Here is a 21,345-nt window from a genome sequence, read left to right as displayed (position 1 = left end):
GAATATATATATGATGTTGATAGACTTACTCATTTATGAGTTGGTGATTATGTAGTTGATAAATCTTGAGACATTGATATAACTTTATATTTATCATATAAAGTTTATTATTGAATTGGAATATTATGTTTAAGTTTGTATGAGCTTACTAAGCATTCATTGCTTACGTAGCTATTTATCCCTTACTTTATAGATTATCGGAAGCTTGATCGGGTTGAAAGCTTTTTGGAGATCTATTACACTATCCAGCGATTATATCAGTAGATTATGATGTCTTGGATAAGGCTATAATGACATGTATAGGTGGACTATGTCTAAAGTTTAGTTGATATTTATAGCTTGTAATGTTGTCTTGGATTTAAGGTACTTATGGTGTTCTTGATGCCTTGTTGGTTGTGGTTGATATGATCAATTTGATGCCTATTTAGAAATAACCAAATTTGGTATGTGTTAATGTATCTTTAAATGACCAAAGTGGTATGTTTTGTATCGACCTCAATATGGCCAAAACATGGTATGCTTTGGAAAGGTATTGAATAGATCTGCATGATTTAAATATGGTATGCCTAATATGGTAAGGTTGGTATATGTCAATTATGTTATGTATTGGTATGGAAACAAGTCAGTTGGTAAATGGTATAAATGTGGTCAAATGTGGTGAGGTTATTTTTGATATGGCATGGAAATAGTATTGAGATAAGTTAGGTATGTATGGTTAAGGTTTGAACAAATATGCTCATGCATATATAAGTTGATGCTTGATGATTGAGGTGCCTTTTGGCATATTGGTTGTATGAACATTAGTCATTCTTTGCATAATTTGGGTATGTTTAAAGGCCTTGTATACATGTACAAATTTCTTGTAGGTTTATGCTTGAAAAGGTGAAAGAAATGGCTTGGAAGTGGTCATTTTCTTGTCCACACGACCTAAGACACAGACGTGTCTATCAGCCATGTGGGACAGACAGCCACGTGACATAACCGTGTGTCCCCTGTAGTTTCTAAAGGTTTCAAGTTAGCCAGTTGCATGACCTAGCACACGACTTGGCACACGGGCATGTGAGGCCATTTCGAGTGTTACTAGGCCTGGCACACGGGCGTATGGCTTGACCGAGTGACACAAGTCAGTGAGTTACACGGGCATGGACACAGGCTAGGAGACGACCATGTGTCTCTATTTCGAATGTTACACAGCCTTAGACACAGGCATGTGTCTCAGCCGTGTGAACTTTACAGTTTGAAAAAAGATTCTATATTTTTTTATGAAATTCTAAATGTTTCTGATTTAGTCCCGAATCATTTCTAAAGTGATTCTAAGGCCCCGAGGGCTCGAATAAGAGACGTTATACATGTGTTTGAATGAATTATGCTAAGATATATGAAATGTTTAAGAATAAAAGTTTTTAAGTTACGGTTTCCCGGTAATGCTCCTAACTCTATTCCAACGATGAATATGGGTTAGGGGTGTTATAATTACAGCACAAATCAGGAAATTTATCATCAAACAGAAACAAAAATATAAAATAAATGATAACATTCAATAGCTTATAAAAATTAGGGTAAAAATACACATATGGGCCTTAAATCGAGCTTACATGGCTCTAAAAATATCCGAGACTAATTTGAACCAAAACAAAAATATATGCAAAAAATTAAAAATTTTAGAAATAAGAGTCAGCCGTGTGAAGTAGCCTAGGCCGTATGGCTTCCCCACACGCCCGTGTGGCCAGACCGTGAAACTAACTGTGACCGTGTGAAAAATCCTACACCTAAAAATTAATAAGATACATGGCCGTATGGAATAGCCTAAGCCGTGTGCACTTTAAAAAGCTTTTAAAACAAGACAAACTTTCATCCAATACCTAGGTTCCAAGCCAAATCAAAATCAACCATTTCCATACTTTAAAAACACATTTAAACAAGCCTAAAACAATCAACCTATAGGTTCTAACCTATATGCCATTCAAAGGCACCTCAACTTAAAATAATTTACTATCACTCAACAACCATAAACATTTCAACCACACATATAAACATGTTTAAAACATACATTTACATGTTACTCAAAGTGACCAAAAGACACTTATTTACAAAGCTTTACAAGTCCACCACAAAACATAATCTCCAAAAGATATGACCAAACCAAGTGGACCAAGTAACATATTCATGACACCTGTTACATATGAGCCTTATACATGCCATTTATAACTATATCCAAAATGTTCAAAAACTACCAAAATGATCGACAGATAGTGTGATAGAGCTCCAACAATATTCCAACTGAATGAGCTTTCTGATGATCTATAAAACAAAAGAACAACAACTACGTAAACATATAATGCTTAGTAAGTTCGTATAAGGAAACTTAAAATTACCGTTCCTTAACATTAAATCATTTAGCACTTGCCTTTCCTAACATCACCATTCACATCATTAGTATATATATTAACAATTAACAATACATCCTCTATGAACATGATATACAACATGAATTGTTTATAATTACTCATATTGCATCACATATTTGATTAGTGCTTTTTTCCATGCATTATTAAAGCTCACCTTACCATTTCGCACAGTCATCATTATCCATAATTCCATATATAAGCTTTCTCATTCCTTTACTTACCCGTTGAATCGTATAGAATAACATCAGGTACTGGGGAACAGCTTTCCACAGAACTATAACCTTTTCAATAATGCTCACACGGGCTGTGAAATGGGTCTGCTCACATGAGCTGTAGGTCGGGATGTTAGCTACACGATATTGTTCACACAAGCTGTGGATAATCCGCAACAAATGCAGGACTTTAGCCATCGGTAGGACATTCAAGACCATTTGAATCAAGTATTCAAATATCTATTTATTTCCGAATCAATTATAAATAACATAACATTAATGGATAATCAACCAAAATAACATTTAATAGGCATAAAATTTATACGAACTTACCTCGACCACAACGATTGTATCAACAAAAGTCGAGTACTAATCCAAGACTTTCGCTTTTCCTCGATTCAAGTCCGGTTGTTGCGTATCTTGATCTAAATAATAATTTTATTCAATTAAATCATTCAAAATAAACTTAAACTAACTGATTCGAAGTCATAATCATTTTTAAGGTGATTTTACAAAATTGCCCTTAACATTTTAATTTGTACCATTAAGTCCTTAAACCGAAATTCAACCACAATTTAAGTAAGACCCAACTATCCAACTTTTCTATGTGTTCATTTCAGCCCAATTTTCTACCATTTCATATTATTTACATTGCATTTTACTATACTCTCAAATAGGTCCTTAAACTCAAAATCAACAAAAATTATTTCATAAAATACTTGTACTTAACCTTCAAACTCAAGGATTTTAACAACTAAGTACACAAATACAGTTATCTCATTCATGTTAAGTCTCTAAGCTTCTAATGATTTCACAAATGAACCTTTGGGTTAGTTAAATTAAGCTAAAACGAACTCAAAAACATAAAAATCAATAAAAATAGACCTCAAAAACTCGCCCAAGCAAGGAAGGAAGCTTGGCAAAACTCTTCTTGCTCAACAATGGTGTTTCACGTTTATGGGAAGAAGGGGAAGTAAAAGAATCCAAAGTTTTCTACTTTTTCTTACCTAATACCACTAATTACCATATTTTTAATTAAAATAAAAATTTTAATCACTCAAATATCTAAAGTTGGTGACCCAACCATCCACCATTCTTTGATATGGTGTAATCACCATTTTAGTCCACCTAATCCTTTTTCCTTGGTTGATAGATACAATTAGTTAATAGAACTCAACTTTTGTAGCTTTTATAGTTTAATCATATTTACTTAATTAACAATTCAAACATTTAAATTCCTGAACTAAAATTTAATATGATTCTAATAAATATTTGTAAGTATTAAATAAATAATAAAATACCAACTCGCTTGTCGGAATCGTGGTACCAAAACTATTGTTTCGAATACCACTAAAATTGGGATATTACACATTGACATATCAAACCTATTTACAATTTATATACACATTCAAAACAAGTATTATTTAGTGACCATTTCACCAACTTTCAATATCAACAGTTAACCATATAAAACCATATTTATATGCCACATAATCAGGTCTAAAATGATTAAAAATCTATCGAAACTAAAGTTGGATAGTGTGAGCTCTGAGTTGATTCAATATTCATGTTCTGCCAAAGACAACTACAAAGCAAAAAAACATAACAGGGTAAGCATTATATATGCTTCGTAAGCTCATAGGTGTTAAAACAGTAAACTTACATTATTTCATAATTAAACAATTTAAAACAACAAGTTTAACTATGTTTCTTGTCACAGCATATTACAACCGAAGGTGAGTATTTCTTATACAGTCGTATAGTCCATCCATTCACTAGTACAAATCAATTCAGTATCGTTTCATCAGAATTATCAAATGAAATACATCATTTGCCCAATCAAAACATATGAACACACTCATTTCCAAACACTATACCAAATTAGACAATACATTTCCTCCTTAAATCATTAGCTCGATAAACTATAATAATAGATACGGATACGCAGGTAAATACTCCACACCAATAGGCACCGAAGTATTTTAATAGTAGGCACCGTAGTGCAAAGTAGTAGGCACCGAAGTGTGAATCAGTAGGCACTGTAGTGCAAATCAGTATGCACCATAGTGCAAATCTCGTTCAAGCACGCAACTAACCCTATTGGCCTGCTAATTGTATCTTATCCTATGTTCATTCAGGCTTATTACACATATTAGAACATTTTTTTTACAATACAATCCTTTCTCACCTTTGTACCAATTTGCATACAACCCCAAAGCATATTAAATAAACATGAAATATTCTATTCTAGCACAAACATCACATTTAGGTATAAATGTATTTTCTATGAGCTTACTAGGTACAAATAGTAATAGTAGAAGTGTCAAAGACTAGTCTTTAATTTTCCTTTTTTGTTTAATTATCTACTAGTCGGTTCAATTCTTAATCTATATGGTAATTCATTTCAAATTATCAGTGCCAGTGACCTTAAATCATCTTATTCAATGTATATTTCAACTTAATTTTAGTTTTCACAATTTTCCTAAAGTTTCACATTTTATTCAATTTAGTCCCTAAAACCGAAACTATCATATATTTTACATTTAAGCTTTATTTTTCAATCCATTTTCAATTACATCCTTTTATAACCCTCTAGAAACAATAATTATAGAAATTCCATATCAATTTTGACATATTTACATTTTAGTCCCTATTCTCAAAACCAACAAAATTCACTTTACAAATTAGCTGTATATCACATCTAATCTTTCAATAAAATCATTTTACACCAAAAGTTTCAAAAATCATCAATAGCAACATTTCAAAACTTTAACAATTTTACGAAAATAGTCCCTAAATTAATTAGGTTAAACTACAACTATCTCAAAAACATAAAATTTACGAAAAACAGGTTTAGTTTAACTTACCATGCAAAGAACTGAAGTTGGTTGAACCTTAAGACTTCAAAAAATGGTGTTTTTGTTTTATATTACGGTGGAGAGACTAAATGGAGATGATGACCTTTGTTTTTCTTATTTTAACATATAATTATAATTATTAAATCATAAATTTAACATATAAATTACTTGCAATGTTAATTCCTTGAATTCTTACAAAATTATTGAATTGCTTGCAAATTAATAAATTTATTATGACTTTGTAATTTATACCTAATTTCTTAGAGTTTTGTAAATTACTAAATTTTTTATGATATTACTAAAATTCTTACAAATTTACTAAAACTCTTGCAAAATTGTGAAGATAATATTTACCAAATACTTGACATCTCAGATTAATTAAATAAAAGTGTAATAATTAAGATAGTAATTATATTCTCTTTAATTGAAAAGAACTATAGGTGTGTTTGGTTGATAAAGTATAAATACATCGTAATTTTCTATACCGTGTTTGGTAGTACAAACTATAATTACATAATTACAAAAGTTTTTTTAAAATATTAATTACTCTCATCATCATTTGTTGGTAATTGACCAATTTAATCTACAAATAAAGTTATGAAGTATGCAATATGTTAGAACGATTCAACCCTTTTTTTTTTTTGACTGAGGTTGTGGTGTTAATATGAGATATCTTTTTTTTAGAACATCAAATGTCCTCTCAATCACATTTTGAAGTTTTGAATGTCTCAAATTAAATAGTTTGTGAGTTGTCTTTAGTGTTTGTGCTTAGCTTCATTTTTTTCAAATGGTATCATACCCTATGATATTGTATAAGAAAACCTTTTGTATTTGCATAACCGTCATATACCACATAATTTGTTTCTAAAAAAATTTAACAATTTGAATAATTTATAAATAAAATAAAATAAAATAAACAATGGCAAGATTATAATATTAATGGATTACAAGATGCAATTTTTAACCTATTTTGGAATATCTTCCAAACATTTCTTAGCACTTTAAAGTCCCAGGCACAAATCTAGAGTTATCCATGGGTCGGGTCAGGCCCGAAAAATATGAGGGTTTGAACAAAAATATAGACCCAAAAAAAGCGCTTGGGCAAAAAAATAAGACCAGATTAGAAAATGGGTCGGACCTCGAGTAAGGTTTTTTGGCCCAACCCAAGTTCGGGCCGACCCGAATTTTCAAGAAAAAAACCTACTATTTTTGCCGTTGTTTTTCCATGTTTTGCAACTGTTTTCCCATTTTTTATCACTATTTTGCTATCATTTCACTATTATGTTGCTACTATTTTGTTGTTAATGTTTGAATATTGTATAACACTTGATTTTGCTACTATTTCAGAGGTATTTACTTATTAAGTTGCACTTATATTAGTGTTATTTAAGTATAAAGACTTTTTTAAATTTATTTTCAATCTGTTAGGAAACATTTATTTTAATATTTTTAGTGTATTTATTGTATTATATTTTTAATTTTTTATATAAAAATAAAATTAAAAAAATTAATATGAGTCGAATTCGAGTTTTAGCATTTTTATCCAAACTGGACTTGAAAAAACATTTAAGTCCACTTTTAGAGTTGGGCTAGGATCGGGCCTAGCAATCAAGCTTAAAATTTTATTAAGGCCAATCCGAACCCAACCCGAACCGACCATGGACAACTCTACACAAACCACTTTTGTAATCCTTCAATAGCTTTTGTAAACCTAATTTGCGTGTGACTTACACTAGAGTGTCCAATAGCAAACTAGCTTTGTAACCCTTTTATAATCAGTTGATCACTATTATTCTACTCAAATTAGGTAAAAAATAATATAGAATTTATAATATAACCTTTATAAAATAGTCAATAGCTTTTATATCATACTCAAATACACTTCCATTTATAAGACATAATTATTAAAAATACTCTCAATGTTTATAACTTTTTTATTTTTGGACTAACACTTTTAATGTTATAATTTTTTTAAAAATTAGTCTAATTTTAACGATAAATATAAATTAACCGTTAACAAATCCCGGGTCAACAAAATAAATTATGTGACATGCCACAAAAGCCACTGCATCATAGATCATGTCATCTATAAAAAGAAATGGTTTAACAATTTTTTTTCCATTTTGTTTTTTCTTCTCCTCTTTCCCTCTTCCCCTGTTCTCTCTATTGTGTCCAACCCCCCCCCCACTGCTCCCTTCCCTCTTTCCCTCAAATGTATCATCAACATCTCTCTCTCTGGTTTGTGCTCTTTTGCATCCTCTTTTTTCTTCTTCTCTTACAATTGATGATATTTTCTACAGAAATTGCGATTCTTTGATCATGATTTTCTTTTCTTTTTCTTATATTTGATTCTACTAAAGTTCTTAGTTTAAAAATCTGGGTTTTATTTATTAATTACTTTATTTATTTCAAGTTGTTGTAGGTTTTGTTTGGTTATGAGGTTTATCTTGTTTGTTTGAGTCCTTACCTTGGCTGCTTTGTCTTTCTTGAACTTAGTTATTTTCTACGATTGTTTTTTTTTTCTTAAATTGCAGTAGTAAATTACCGCAACTTTAAAGATACTAATTTTTTGTTTGCTTTATTTCCGCTACTTTTTCTTTTCTTTTTGTTTTTGGGTGAAGTTCATGTACGAACTAGAAATTGCTTTGATATTATCTTTAGCAAATAGCAACCATGGGTTTTCTTGCAAACGATTTGAATTTTTTTTTTTTGTGTCTGTGGCTATAAGCTTAAGCATCAAGACTCCATTTTTGAATTTTTTTTTCCCCATAGATATTGCAAAATATACTATTAAAAGTGAACTTCAAATTATTTGTTAGATGTTAGTAGTATTTTGATGAGATTTTAGGGCCGGTTTGTTTATTCCAAGAGAATAGAGTTGTTGTTATGTTGCTGTGGACGCCTGGTGTTCCCATCTATTTTGTAGATTTGCAAATTTGGTATTTGGTTTTTTCGTCCTTTGTGGGTGCGACGAATGGGTTGTTTTCTCATTTGGGTGAAATCTGGAGCTTAGGCTTAGGTTTCAGTTCTTTGCAAGTGCAATGCAGTTTAATCTCATGCCTAAGGATTAGCTATTGAGTCCCAAAGCAACACTGGTGAAAAAACTCTGTGATGCAATTCATCGACTGAAGCTTAGATATGGACTTGGTCAGCCGTACAAGAAGAGGGAAGGGGGAGGCAGTGGTGGACACAACGGAGAGAACAGCTAAAGGGGAAGAGAGAAAGAGGAGAAGAAAAAACAAAAATGAAAAAAAAAATTTGTTAAACAATTTTTTATAGAAGACGTCATCTATGATGTCGAATGTTGACATGGCATGCTACATAGTCTATTTTGTTGAATCGCGGTTTGATTAAAGGTTAATTCATGTTTACCATTAAAATTAGATCGATTTTTGAAAACATCATAACGTTAAAAGTGTCGATCCAAAAAGAAAGGTTAAAAGCTCAAACTCAAAAACCCATAAACGATGAGGGTATTTTCTACAATTATGTCAATTTATAATATAGTTTTTATAAATTTAATTTGCTATTAAGTCAAAAATTGTGTGAAAGACTAACCTGGGTATAAGCATTTTTATCCAATAATAAATATATAATTATATTTTAAAAAGTAAAATATATGCCCTAAAATTAAAATAGTTTCGCATTAGTCTAAAAATAACTTTTTAAACTTAAATCACCACTATTTTTCTTATAAAATCATAGGTAATTGATAATTACCCCTCAACCTCACTCTTAAGAATGGAAAAATATAATCCAATTACACTCAATTCGGTGAAACCCACTAATTATAATAATTACTCAAACATGACTCAATTCGGTGAAACCCACTAATTATAATAATTACTCAAACATGCCACAATTGTGTAATTACAAGCATTTAAATCCAATTCCAATTACAAAAGTTTCAACAACTTGCTAAGTTACTAAAATTCTTTTCAAAATTATTGAATTTCATTCAAAGTAATGTATAATTGGGTAATACATATTCTTTCAATCTCTTACAGAATTCTCTTGAGCCAATGGATTTGCAGTTGCAGGAAATTAAATCAGGTTTCACGATCAGGAAAAGTAACCAAAAGGGAAACGAGAGAGGGACTGTTATGAATATATTGTAATATTATGTCAAATAAATGATTGTGTGTTCCCATTAATCGGTTCATCTATGCTGCACTGCTAGGCATTACACTTTGGCATGTATTGCTTTTGCCTGACTTTTATTCTACTATAATTATTGCTAGTAGTAACATAAAAAAAAAACAGACACTTCCTTTACTAAATCTGGAAACAAACCCAAAAAACAAAATTCAAAGTATGAGCATGTGTCCAAGTCAGCAGGAAAGATCACTACCGGTAAACTAATAGGAAGAAGGCACCAAGCCCAAGCTGTTGTAGAACTCTCACTTTTAACTTTCCAAAGTACAACAAGGACAGTAAGGAATCCAATTCAATCCTGTCAACTAACAAAATATATCTATAAGATCATCATTTGCAATCAAGTCTAGTTTTAATTACTATATAATACACCCATTTCCAGAAAATATATCTATAATGTAGACCTATATCACATATGGTATAATCTTCATGTTCATTACTTCACTTTAAGCAGCCTAGATAAAAAATCAGATGAAGCATAGCTGTAGTAAAAGTTACCTTTATAGCTGCCATTTAAGCCTTGTACTCATTGACTCGAATCCATTTTGTAGATGACCATTTATTTCCTCTAATCACAGGGCAGCCACCTGGATGATTAAAAATAGTAAATAGTAAATGAACCCAGAAAACAGATGAAGAGAAAGTAGATATTAACTTGTGATAAACAATTAAGGTTTAGGGTACTAACCATGCAGACTTGAAGGATCTAGAGTTGCATCAGGCTTCATGCTCCAGAAAAGTAATGCATCACCCATCTTTGGTTTGACAGAAAGCCCCCCTTTTCCGCATTCAGATAATTCATTCCACCATGGCACGGCACTAATGTTCCCCTTTGCAGAAGGAAACACCGTCTCTCCCCCTTCTTCAACATCTGAGCTGTAAATAGATAACAGCAAAAAAAGTCAACTTTCTCATAATGCATTAGGAGAAGAAACACAGGATAAATCTACTATGTCACTTACAGGTACATAAGGACTGTAGCTATGCGTTGGCCCCCATTCTTAGTATTGAACTCGTCCATGAAGTAGTCAAAGTGAGGCTCATATTTTTGGCCTACTTCATAGTGGAGAACTTGAAGTCCTTCCCCGTGCTCTGTGTATTTTCGTGTTGACATTAGTAACTTTCCACATATAGCATAAAAAACCAAAAACTACTTAAAGAAGACTTTAAGGAATAATATGTGAAAATTTGGATTAATCCAGCACATACCTACAGGTATGAAGGTAAAATCTGCAATTCTCTGCTCAATGTTCCTAATAATCTTGTCACGTCCTCTAGGCAGAAATGTTCCAGAACTTGTACGTACCCTAAATGTAAACATCCAGTGTGTAGGATAGAATCAAAGAGTTTAACAAATATGCACAGGAAAACTTATGCAACAAGAACAGAAAGAATTACATACCTGCTATCTTTACTCTTGCCAGTTTCACTATCAACAACGGTTGATTTTTCCATATGAGGCTTGGCAAGGTCAATTAGGTATTCACATTCCTCCTTGGACTGCCAAAATATCAAATAAGGACCTCGATCAGGTTCAAAATCTTTCTAATCTAACTAACAATTAGCTTCCGGCTAGTTAAGGAATCCATATTCATAGGAGCAGCTCAAAAATATAAAAAGAACGGATAACATGATACAAAGTCATTTATCATTCTAATATTTACTTCATGTGATTTTCTTTTTCTTCCTTTTAAGTTCCCATGAAGAATTCTATAAACTTTTCACAGTCAATCATCTTCTAGTTCATGGATCCGTCAAATAACTAAAGAATGTATTAGGATTTGGGATACACTTGATAAAAAAAAAAAACGCGCAATGCATTTTCAGTTTAAAGCATTAGAATACTGGAAATTTTTCTAAGATTGAAATTTAAAAGAAAATGCTTGTTTAATTAATAGTTTCAATTGCAATCAGGTTTCAGTTAATAATAAAAGATAAATTTGAACCCGAACCAAAATAACAAAAATGAAACCAAATAAGCAACAGATTCAGCCAAAAAAGAAAAACCTTACCAAGAAATTGTGATAGATAAAAGCTCTAGGCTCCCAGGAGATGACTTCAACCCATTGCTCTCCTACCCCTTCATCATAATCGTTTCTGCCGATTCCGAAAAATGCAGTTTAGAATCAGACTTATTACCAGAATGGCATCATAAAATTGAAGCGAAAATTTTCAAAAAAGGAACTCACTTGTCGACGACGTTATGCACAATCGAGCTCAAATCGTTGGGTTTGTGCGAACTGCGGGAGTTACTGGTGGGAATTGAAAGGATCCCGAGCGCCAAAAGAATTAAAACCAGGAAGGTGAACATGATAAGCAGAGTTAGAAACATGGTTGACGATGAAGATCTCCGGGCCGGAACGCGCGAAAGCCTTGGCTTCGCCATTGATAGTGAAACTGGGGAGATCGAGATCTGGAATTTTCCTCAACTAGGTGTTTAATGAGAGAGATTGATTTTTAGAAATTTATTTTATTTTATTTTCGTTGGCTTCGTTGAATTATGCACATCCAAAGACAAAGTCGTTCTTTCGAAATGTTTTCGTACTTTAATTGCACCTCCGTGTCTTTCCTTACTCTTTTCCAGTGCTTATACATTAGTGAAATTCGAGATTTACTCCCTCAACTTACCTAAGCTTGTTTATTTTCAGAGATCAAATAACAAATGAAGTACAGCTCATCCATGATCTCTTATTAATTACCCCAAATCAGGTCAACCCAGTTATTTGACTTTCACGCTTTATTTTTTTTGTTTGTTTAATGGCCATTAGCGTTTGCATGTTTTTGCTGAAATAACCCTGATTGTATTTTTAAATTTTTTCTGACCATCAACCTTTATTTTTTTTTAATCTGCTTTTTCTAACAGATTTAATGAATAAATTCAAGGTTTTAATTTTGCTTTTCTTTCATAAGGTTTCAATCTTTCGTACCTTTGTTTACGGAGAACTTTTTCTACTGAGGCTTTTTTTTAGATAATTACGCTTGTTTTCTTAAAATTAAGAGTTGTTATTTATTTTATTATTTTCTACATGTAATTATCTTATTGAGTTATCTTAGTAATAAATTACATCTTATTTAACTTTTTTAACAGTACTTTTATTAAATCTGTTAGAAAAAAGTAGATTGAAGAAACAAAGATTGATGGTAAAGAAAAAGCTCAAAAATATAATTAGAATCATTTTGACAAAATATGTAAATGTTAGTGACCAAATTTGTCATTAAACTTAAACTTATATTATATTAATAGTGGATAAGTAGTGCTGGAATTGAGGCACAATAAAACAATTTGTATTTGTATTTGTTATGGTCAGATTAGGAATAAATAAATAAATTATTATTATTTTATATATTTTTATAACCAATTTTAAATTTAAACTTTTTTATTATTGGGCTAGGAGAACTGCCTAACCCTTTGACAGGTCTAGGGAGGAAGAATGCATGTTATTTTTGTGCCTAACCGCTATGAGAAGTAGTGTTTGGGGGATGGCCAGGCTCATTACAACCAAAATCGTAATTGAGTCAACGCTTCCAGATTGATACCAAATTTTCTGCTTAAAACTCGATTCAATCAGGGTAAAATTACACTATTTATCAGGTTTAAGTTCATCTCGACATGAAATTCAACCATTTGAGTCAACTTGATTAAACTCATTTACATGCAATTTTTTATTTAAATAATATGTTTTTAAAGGTAAAATATACAAATTATCATTCAATTATGTTTGCATTCATGTTTTGGTCACCTAATTTTAAAATTTTTCAATTTAGACACTAAACTTTGTATTCATTCTTATTTTGGTTACCCGCCATTAAATTGATAACGTAAATAATAGTGTGACTTTTTTCGAAATGGTATAATAACATATTTAGTCATCAATATTTACATATTCTATCAATTTGATCTTAATTCTAAATAATCCAATAAATTTAACCCTTCACATTTACAAATTCTATCAATTTAATCATCAAAGTTCTTTACTAAAGCTTTCAACTTTTAAAATAGAGGCATTTGAGGTCTATAAATATGTAAAACCCCAAAAAGAAAAGAAAAAAAAAACTTCTCCAATTTTGCCAAATATGCTAATAAAAAAATTCTTTTGATTCAAGGATTATCATCAAATATATGGATAGTGAAAGTTTAATTTTTTAAAGTGAGGTTTTTTAAAAAATATCCCATGTTTAATTTAATTTTTACTTTTTTTATTTCATTAAATATATTTATCTCAAATCTAATATCCAAAAACCATAAATGGAAATAAATTTTATAACAAGTTCACATTTACACAAAATTCAAATTAAGATTAATTGCATTGAAATAGAAAACATGGTAATCTTAATTTTATGTTTTGTGTTGTGCAAACATTATAACTTACCCTTTACAATTTATTGATTTATGCTTATTATTATAATTTGCTCTTGAATAGTTTTAGATTAAAAAATCTTAATGGACAAAAATATGCACATGCATGCATTCCCCAAAATTTTTTATTAATAAGAGATATTAATGGACATGGTATTATGTGATGCCAAATATTTATATTACAAGTATGCTATATTTGCACAATTGAAGAAGTTTTTTTTAGGGGGGAGGGGGTTACAAATTTATAGATGTGAAGTGCCTCTGTTTTAAAAGTTAAAAGTTTTGGGAAGGAAGTTTGAGGATTAAACTGATAAAATTTGTAAACGTAAAGGGTTAAATTTATTGAATTATTTAGAATTAGAATCAAATTGTTAGAATATATAAATATTGAGGACTAAATGTGTTATTATACCGGTTAGAAAAAGGTTTTTAACGACAGGTGACCAAAATAAGAACGAATACAAAGTTTAGTGCCTAAATTGAAAACTTTTAAAGTTGAATAACCAAAACAGAAATGTGGACATAATTAGGTGACCATTTGTGTAGTTTAACTTATTTTTAAATGATGCGATTATAATTATATTTTTACAAAAATGGATGGAGGCATCTGAAAATAATCGGAATTGAAGATATAGTACTAGATATGCAATAATAAGAAAAAGAAAAGGGATAAATCTCAAAAGGGTTAATACGTGGTTTGCCCTCTTAATTTGTCCAAAAGCACCTAGTTGGTACATGAATGTTTTTGGGCATTGTCGGTACCTAAACTTATATTCCATCACCTAGGTTGGTACATTCGCATTAACATAGTTAATTTATGCTGACATGACACTAATAGCCAATTCGAACACATAACAGTCACTTAGTATGCCACATGGAAAAAATAAATTAATTTTTTAAATCTTTAAAAATATATAAATTAATTAAAAATTTTCCACATCAAGAATGAACTTAGACATATGGTTGTCTAGATACATCTAAATTTGAACATCCAGTTGTCCTGATTCATTATAGGTGTATTTGTGAGTAAGTTTATATGTTTTTAATTTTTTTATATAATATCACACTGTTATTATTTTGAAATTTAAAAAAAATAAAAATAAAATATATAAATTAATAAAAGAAAGTTTTATATAAAAAATGAACTTACACAAATGGTTGTCCCGATTCCTTATAGACGTGCTTTTTAGTCCTTGTATATATTTATTATATATTTATAATTTTTTAATTTATAATTCTTATTAACTTATGTATTATAAAATTGTATATATATTTAAAAATAGTATAGCTTTTATATATAATTTTATAATTTTATATCTTATATATTTTAAAAATAATAATAACCTAGAAAATGATGTTTAATAAAAAAATTAAAAATAAATAAACTTATTAAAAATGCATTTAGAATTTGAACAATGAGTGTCTAGATTCAGATGTATCTGGACAACCATATGTTCAGGTTAATTCTTAATGTGAACATATTGAGAAGCTACCATATGTCACCACTAGATTGACTATCAGTGCCACATTAGCACAAATTAACAGTGTTAGTGCGGAGGTACCAATCTAGGTGATGGAATACAAATTTAGGTACCACCTATGTCTAAAAAAATGTTTAGGTACAAACTAGGTACTTTTAAACAAGTTAAGGGGACAAACTACATAGTAGCCCATCTAGGGGTGATCATGGGCAAGGCCGGGCCAGGTTTAGGCCCAAACAAAATTTTAGGCCCGTTTTCTAGGCCCGGGCTCTGCCCAACTAGAAATATGGGCCTAAAAATTTGTCCAAGCCCAGCCAAAATAAAATTACTAAGCCAAAGCCCGGCCCATATTAAATATATATTAAATATATATTTGATTAAAAATAATGTATATTTAATATATAATTCGGGGCGGGGCCCAGGCCAAAAAGTTTTAAAACGGGCCTCATTTTTTTGCCCAAACCTATATTTCGGGCCTATATTTTTACTCGAACCTTCCCATTTTTAGGGCAAGTCGTCGGGCCAGGCCCGGTAGCCCAACCCATGATTACCTCTAAGCCCATCTCAGAACCACACATAATCAATTATTGTTCAATGTGCAATGACACACAAACTTTGATATTGTCTAGTTGTAAACATAACAATTTTGTTTTGATTTATTTTTCATAAATCACTGACACTATTATTGACATAATATTATTTTATGTTTACATATTACATACACGAACAATCATATTTATCTAATTTAAAAATACAAATTAAAGTTCTATTTGTAAAATTGAACCAAATCAAAATTTCATATGTATAATTGCATCAAATCAAAATTCATGTATCACATTATATATTAAATCAAAGTTCGTATGTAAATTTGAAATTTATCCCTAGAAAAAGTAGTAAATTTTTATCACTGCAAAGCCAACTATTAAAAAGTAAAGAAGGAACTCAAAACCAAACTTTTAAAAAGAGTTTGGTTTAAGGAATGTAAAATAATGTTTCGAAATAAGATTACCGGTAGAAAGTTTGGTATATTACACTACCAATGTTTGTTTAAGTCCATGGACACTCCCAATTTTGTCCCAATTGACGGGGCTCATTGAACTTCAACTAGACAACAGTGGCTTGTTCGGTTCCTTGCCTGATATCTTCGATTATATGAACAACTTGAAAAGTACAAGGTTGTCTTACAACAATTTGAATGGCACATTACCGACTTCTCTCAATGGTTCAGAATCTTTAGATCAACAAGGACGGTAGGTTCATTGGTACTTTAGAAGTTTTATCCAACATGTCATAGTTGTCTCAGGTTTAGCTTCAGAATAGGCTTTGTCATCTGAGAAAACCAAAGAACAAAACCAAAAGAAGAGAGAGAAGAGAAAGAACTTAAAAAAAAAAAAACAAAAAACAAAGCGTTTTGGGATAATTATAAAGAAGTCCCTAGCTTTAGTTAAAAGTAAAAAAGAAAAACCATCCATCAGTCATTCAATTGGCTAATGTATCACGTCAGCAATCCGTTAGTCAATTAACAAAATTTTTAACGGTAGTGACTAATTTAAATAATTATTTTAATTAGAGTGATTAATTTAAGAAAAAATATTAAAATGATCAAAAGAAGACAAACTCCATTTTTAGAGTGACCATGGGTATAGTTTACCTAGATATTATTATGACTTAATTATTTTTGTACAAATAAAAGTACAAATTATATAACTCATTTATTTCTTAAAAATTTTGAATAGTAAAATATTTATTTTTATTGAAAATGTCTTAAAAATTTGAATCACCATTTAAATTTTTAAAAATTTAAGATTTTAAAAATCAAGGGTTAAATGATTTATATTTTTTAGTTTATAACTTTTTGTGTTTAGAAAATTAAAAAAATGTATATTTATCAAATTATTATAAATCAATTTTCACAATATAAATTTATATTTTAATTTATATACCTAGGCTAAATAGGTAATATGCCGATTCTTTTAATTGGTCAAATAGGTTGTCTTTTTTAAGATTTAGGGAAATAGGCCGATCTTGGATAGAGTGTGTGAAAGCGTATCCAGTTGGGTGCGTTTTCTGCTGACATGTCAAGGAAAACGCACTCAGATAGATGTGTTTTCTTTAGAATTTTTTAAAAAACGCTTCTAACTAGGCGTGTTTTCCCTGACATGTCAGTAAAAAGCGCGTCCAACTGGAAACACTTTCACACACTCTCCAAAATCGGCTTATCTCCTTAAATATTGAAAAAAACAACTCATATCCAATTAAAAAAATCAACATATTTAGCCTATTTAACGGTATACCTATATATATATATATAAAGGCTTTGTTGACATCTGCTCCATTCTTTTCTTTTTCTTTTGCAGTACAAGAAAAATATTGAAATATCAAATTTAATATTTCTATTATGTATAAATTTAAAATTTAATCTATATACTTTATCTTTTAACCTAATTTACTCCCTATATATATTTTAAAATATTATTAATTATAAAAGATGGTTCTAAACAATCTGTGGGATTTTAGGGAATTAGTTTGTGAGTTCTGTTATGTGTAGTCAGATGGTTGTTCTCATGTAGGAGAACATTTGCTCTTGCATTTTTGGGATCATTTATAAGGTTTCATTAATAAACTTTTTACTTAAAAAAAGTTTATCAAAATAATTAAAATCAATTTAACTTTTTGATTAAAATGATACGAAGTTATATATAAATTGAATTTCGTAAGACAATGGTCAAATTTCTATTTGGGCCTCTATACTATGAAGCTTGAGATTTACATACTTTTATAATATCATTAGTTACTCTAAATAGTTAATATTGTTAATTATTTCAAGCAAAATGTCCACATCAATTTTCTTCAAGAACACTATTACAACAGAAAAATATTTTTTCATGACAAATTCGAATTGATGTTTTTAAAAAAAACCCACATCATCATTTTTTGTTACAGGAATGCCAAATGATATATTTTTTAATTTCAAAATGTCACACTAATAAATTTAATAGAAGAATTTTAACTGTAGTAACAATTAGACTTGATTTTTAAATCTGATAAGTATAATGACTAAATTTCAAATATACAAAGTATATAAAAACTTAAAAGCATATTTTAACCTACCTGACACATGTAAGTGTCTCATTTTTTGGGTTATTATTATCTTACCATTGTCAAAGCTTAATTCTGATCCATCTTATCACATTTTAGATTAAATCTTTACGTTTTATTTGACATAATTTGATCATGTACTTTTATAATGGCATTATCCAATTTAAATAGTTATTATCCTTAACTATTTTGGTTAAAATGATGAGGCGATTTTTTATTATTAAAATATACATTTTAACTTATCATGCTGAGATAGATTTTCTTTTAATTAAAAAGTATATGTTTTTAATAAAAATATGTATTTATATTTAAAATTTGTATTTTAATTTGACATAATTTAATCCTCTACTTATACAATAATATTAGTTAGTACAAATTGTTAATATATTTGATTGTTCCAATTAAGAATGTTGAAGTGACATTTTTTTAAGATGATAAGTTGGAATGCACATTTTTAAGAAAGTTTGACTCCAACATTTTCATCCAAAATATTTTGAGTGTCAACTATTTGAATTAACTAATAATATAAACAGTGGGAGAATTAAATTATATCAAATGAAAGCGTAGATACTAAATATTATATTTAAATGTAGTAGTAGGACCATAATAATGATTTTTTTTTAATAAAATGTTGGCATGCTTTTATTGCTATACAAAACCAATGCAAGGAAAAAAAATGCCTCTCGGTCATCCAAACAATCAAAACATCAAAACCTGAAAAACTCGTCTTCTTCCCCTTACAACCCCCCCCCCCACATACCAGTCAAAAATGCTTCAACTCGCAACAGAAACTCGATGAAATGCTCTAGTTTGAAGCGATCCAAGCAAACGCCAGCTAACATCCTCTGCTCTAACACTCTTTCCCAGTACAACTAGACTCATTAGGTGGTTCTGTGCGTATTCCATTCTTTGGCCACCACAATCCCCTGAATCACCATCGGCCCCTCCTCCACCCACTGAACATTGCGTTTCTGGAGAAAGCCCTCATTCGCTAGCAAGTGAGCTACCTGGTTACCTCCTATTTTAATATGTTGAAATTTGAAGCTCTCAAAACTCATTAGAATCTGTTTAGCTTCCCAAATGTAACTACTAACCTGAAACAATCAATGTCTAACACAATTGTTTGTTATTTGATTTTTATAAAAAAAATGTTTTTTTATTATAAAAATTTAACAAGGTTAATAAATGAGATTAAATTTTAAATGCACTAAATACTAAAATTTAAAAATATTTTAACTTTAAATTTTTACTCTATATTTTAACCCCAAAAAATAAGTAATCCAATGCGAAGCATTGGTAAGCTTACTAGTACCAATATATAAAATGAAGGCCCTGGCCTTTCTACATTGACACATGTCCCAATCTTTTATTTTTTTGGCATTACACAGGAAAATAGTCAAATTTCAATTTTTGTTGCTGTGCTACAATCAAATTTAAGAATATATTATGATGATCAAATTTTAATTTTGATCTTTGTGTCACACTTGAATTTAAGATTTAATCTTTATACTTCAACTTGTTGACATAATTTGGTACCTCAACTTTTACAATGTCATTGATTAGTCCAAATATTTTATTTTGATTAAAATGCTTATGTAACTTTTAAGAGCTGTTAACACTATTAAAATTATGGGTAAACTATACCCAATGTCATTAAACTACTAGTAAGTTTACGTTTTGATTACATAACTTCAAAAAGTTAAATGGTCACCGAGCTATTTAAAAGTTTTGATTTAAGTCACTGGGCCGTTAAGTTTTATTTTTTAAAGTTCGGCTAGCAAGCTCTAGGCAATGACTTGACGATCTGTACATTAGATCAAGACCTATCTATGAGTAGAAGAACATATCTTAGATCCAAATCTATTCGACGATCAGTGTCAGAGGTCAGAGAAGAAAGGTATTTGGATTTTGGTTCATAGAGTCATGATGTTCAAAGCTATTTTATGAAAAAAAACTGAACTATAGAAGAGAAGGGGAAGAAGAGTTTTTGATTGATATAGGCATACAACTGTGATTTTAATATCCCAATAACTTAAATGAAAACTTTCGAATAGTTTAGAGAAAATTTTGTAACTTTTGAAGTTGAGTGACCAAAATGTAAACTTACTAATAGTTTAGTGACCTTGGGTCTAGTTTACCCAAAAATTATTTGTTAAATTCAAGTCCATTAAATCAATGCCATTTTTTGTTATATAGCTACTAAAATGAGTATTTTAAAAAAAAAATTTAACATGTCATACCAACGAATTTAACGGGAGTATTTATTGGTATTAATAATTGAATATGAATTTTTAAATTAAAAAAATAGAGGGACTAAATTCTTAAAAATAAAAGTATGAAAACTAAATTTCAAATGTATGAAAAGTACGAAAACTTAAAAGTATATTTTAATCTTCAAATATTTATTTTATAATTTAACCTCAAAAATAATTAACCTAATTGAAAGCGTGGTAACAACCATACTAGTTTATATAAAAGAGACACCTCTTCTTACAAGTGGTTGGAAGAAATACTTCCACTTTTTTTTAAGATTTTGGATCAAGTTCAAATCTTGAAGCTAATATTATTGGAAGAATTTTACCTAAAAATCAGCCTCACCTAAATATGACTAGACTCAAACCGTAAAATGAATGAGAATAAATGTAATTATATCAAAAGAGACGCCTCCAACAAACACACACTTAATGGGCAAAGGCTTAGTGAGAAGTAGATGGCTAGATGCTAGCAATTAATTATCATGTTACATGGAAGGGAATATATGGCCTTCAACCCTGT

The 21,345-nt window shown here is 30.0% G+C and overlaps 1 protein-coding gene and 1 long non-coding RNA gene across 3 annotated transcripts; one reads left to right on the top strand and one right to left on the bottom strand.

Moving 5' to 3' along the window:
• Positions 1–7,467: 7,467 nt before the first annotated feature.
• Positions 7,468–8,861, top strand: LOC121223813 (uncharacterized). Its single transcript, XR_005921223.1, has 2 exons — positions 7,468–7,716; positions 8,492–8,861. It is a non-coding gene; the product is annotated as an uncharacterized lncRNA (long non-coding RNA).
• Positions 8,862–9,577: 716 nt separating this feature from the next.
• On the bottom strand, positions 9,578–12,288 carry LOC107912854 (probable prolyl 4-hydroxylase 10). Of its 2 annotated transcripts, none has more exons than XM_016841205.2 (8): positions 11,823–12,288; positions 11,646–11,730; positions 11,036–11,133; positions 10,843–10,940; positions 10,596–10,725; positions 10,322–10,509; positions 10,132–10,220; positions 9,578–9,938 (listed from the first exon to the last, which is right to left on the bottom strand). In XM_016841205.2, exons 1-7 carry the CDS (start codon positions 12,017–12,019, stop codon positions 10,147–10,149), a joined length of 870 nt encoding a protein of 289 aa, XP_016696694.1. In that variant the 5' UTR covers positions 12,020–12,288; the 3' UTR covers positions 9,578–9,938; positions 10,132–10,146. The 2 variants fall into 2 exon arrangements, with proteins under 2 accessions (XP_016696694.1, XP_016696695.1); XM_016841206.2 differs by having other exon boundaries at positions 9,578–9,931; positions 11,823–12,263.
• Positions 12,289–21,345: the final 9,057 nt, after the last annotated feature.

The sequence above is a fragment of the Gossypium hirsutum genome, chromosome D11 (genome assembly GCF_007990345.1).
Source record: "Gossypium hirsutum isolate 1008001.06 chromosome D11, Gossypium_hirsutum_v2.1, whole genome shotgun sequence".
NCBI classification, from domain to species: Eukaryota; Viridiplantae; Streptophyta; class Magnoliopsida; order Malvales; family Malvaceae; genus Gossypium; species Gossypium hirsutum.
This window is presented reverse-complemented; position numbering and strand designations above follow the sequence as displayed.

Coding starts and splice junctions, on each gene's coding strand:
- LOC107912854 (XM_016841205.2), bottom strand. CDS start 12,019: ATGGCGAAGCCAAGGCTTTCGCGCGTTCCGGCCCGGAGATCTTCATCG. Junction 10,726..10,842: donor TTTTACCTTCATACCTGTAG/GTATGTGCTGGA, acceptor GAAAATACACAG/AGCACGGGGAAGGACTTCAA. Junction 10,510..10,595: donor GCTACAGTCCTTATGTACCT/GTAAGTGACATA, acceptor ATCTATTTACAG/CTCAGATGTTGAAGAAGGGG.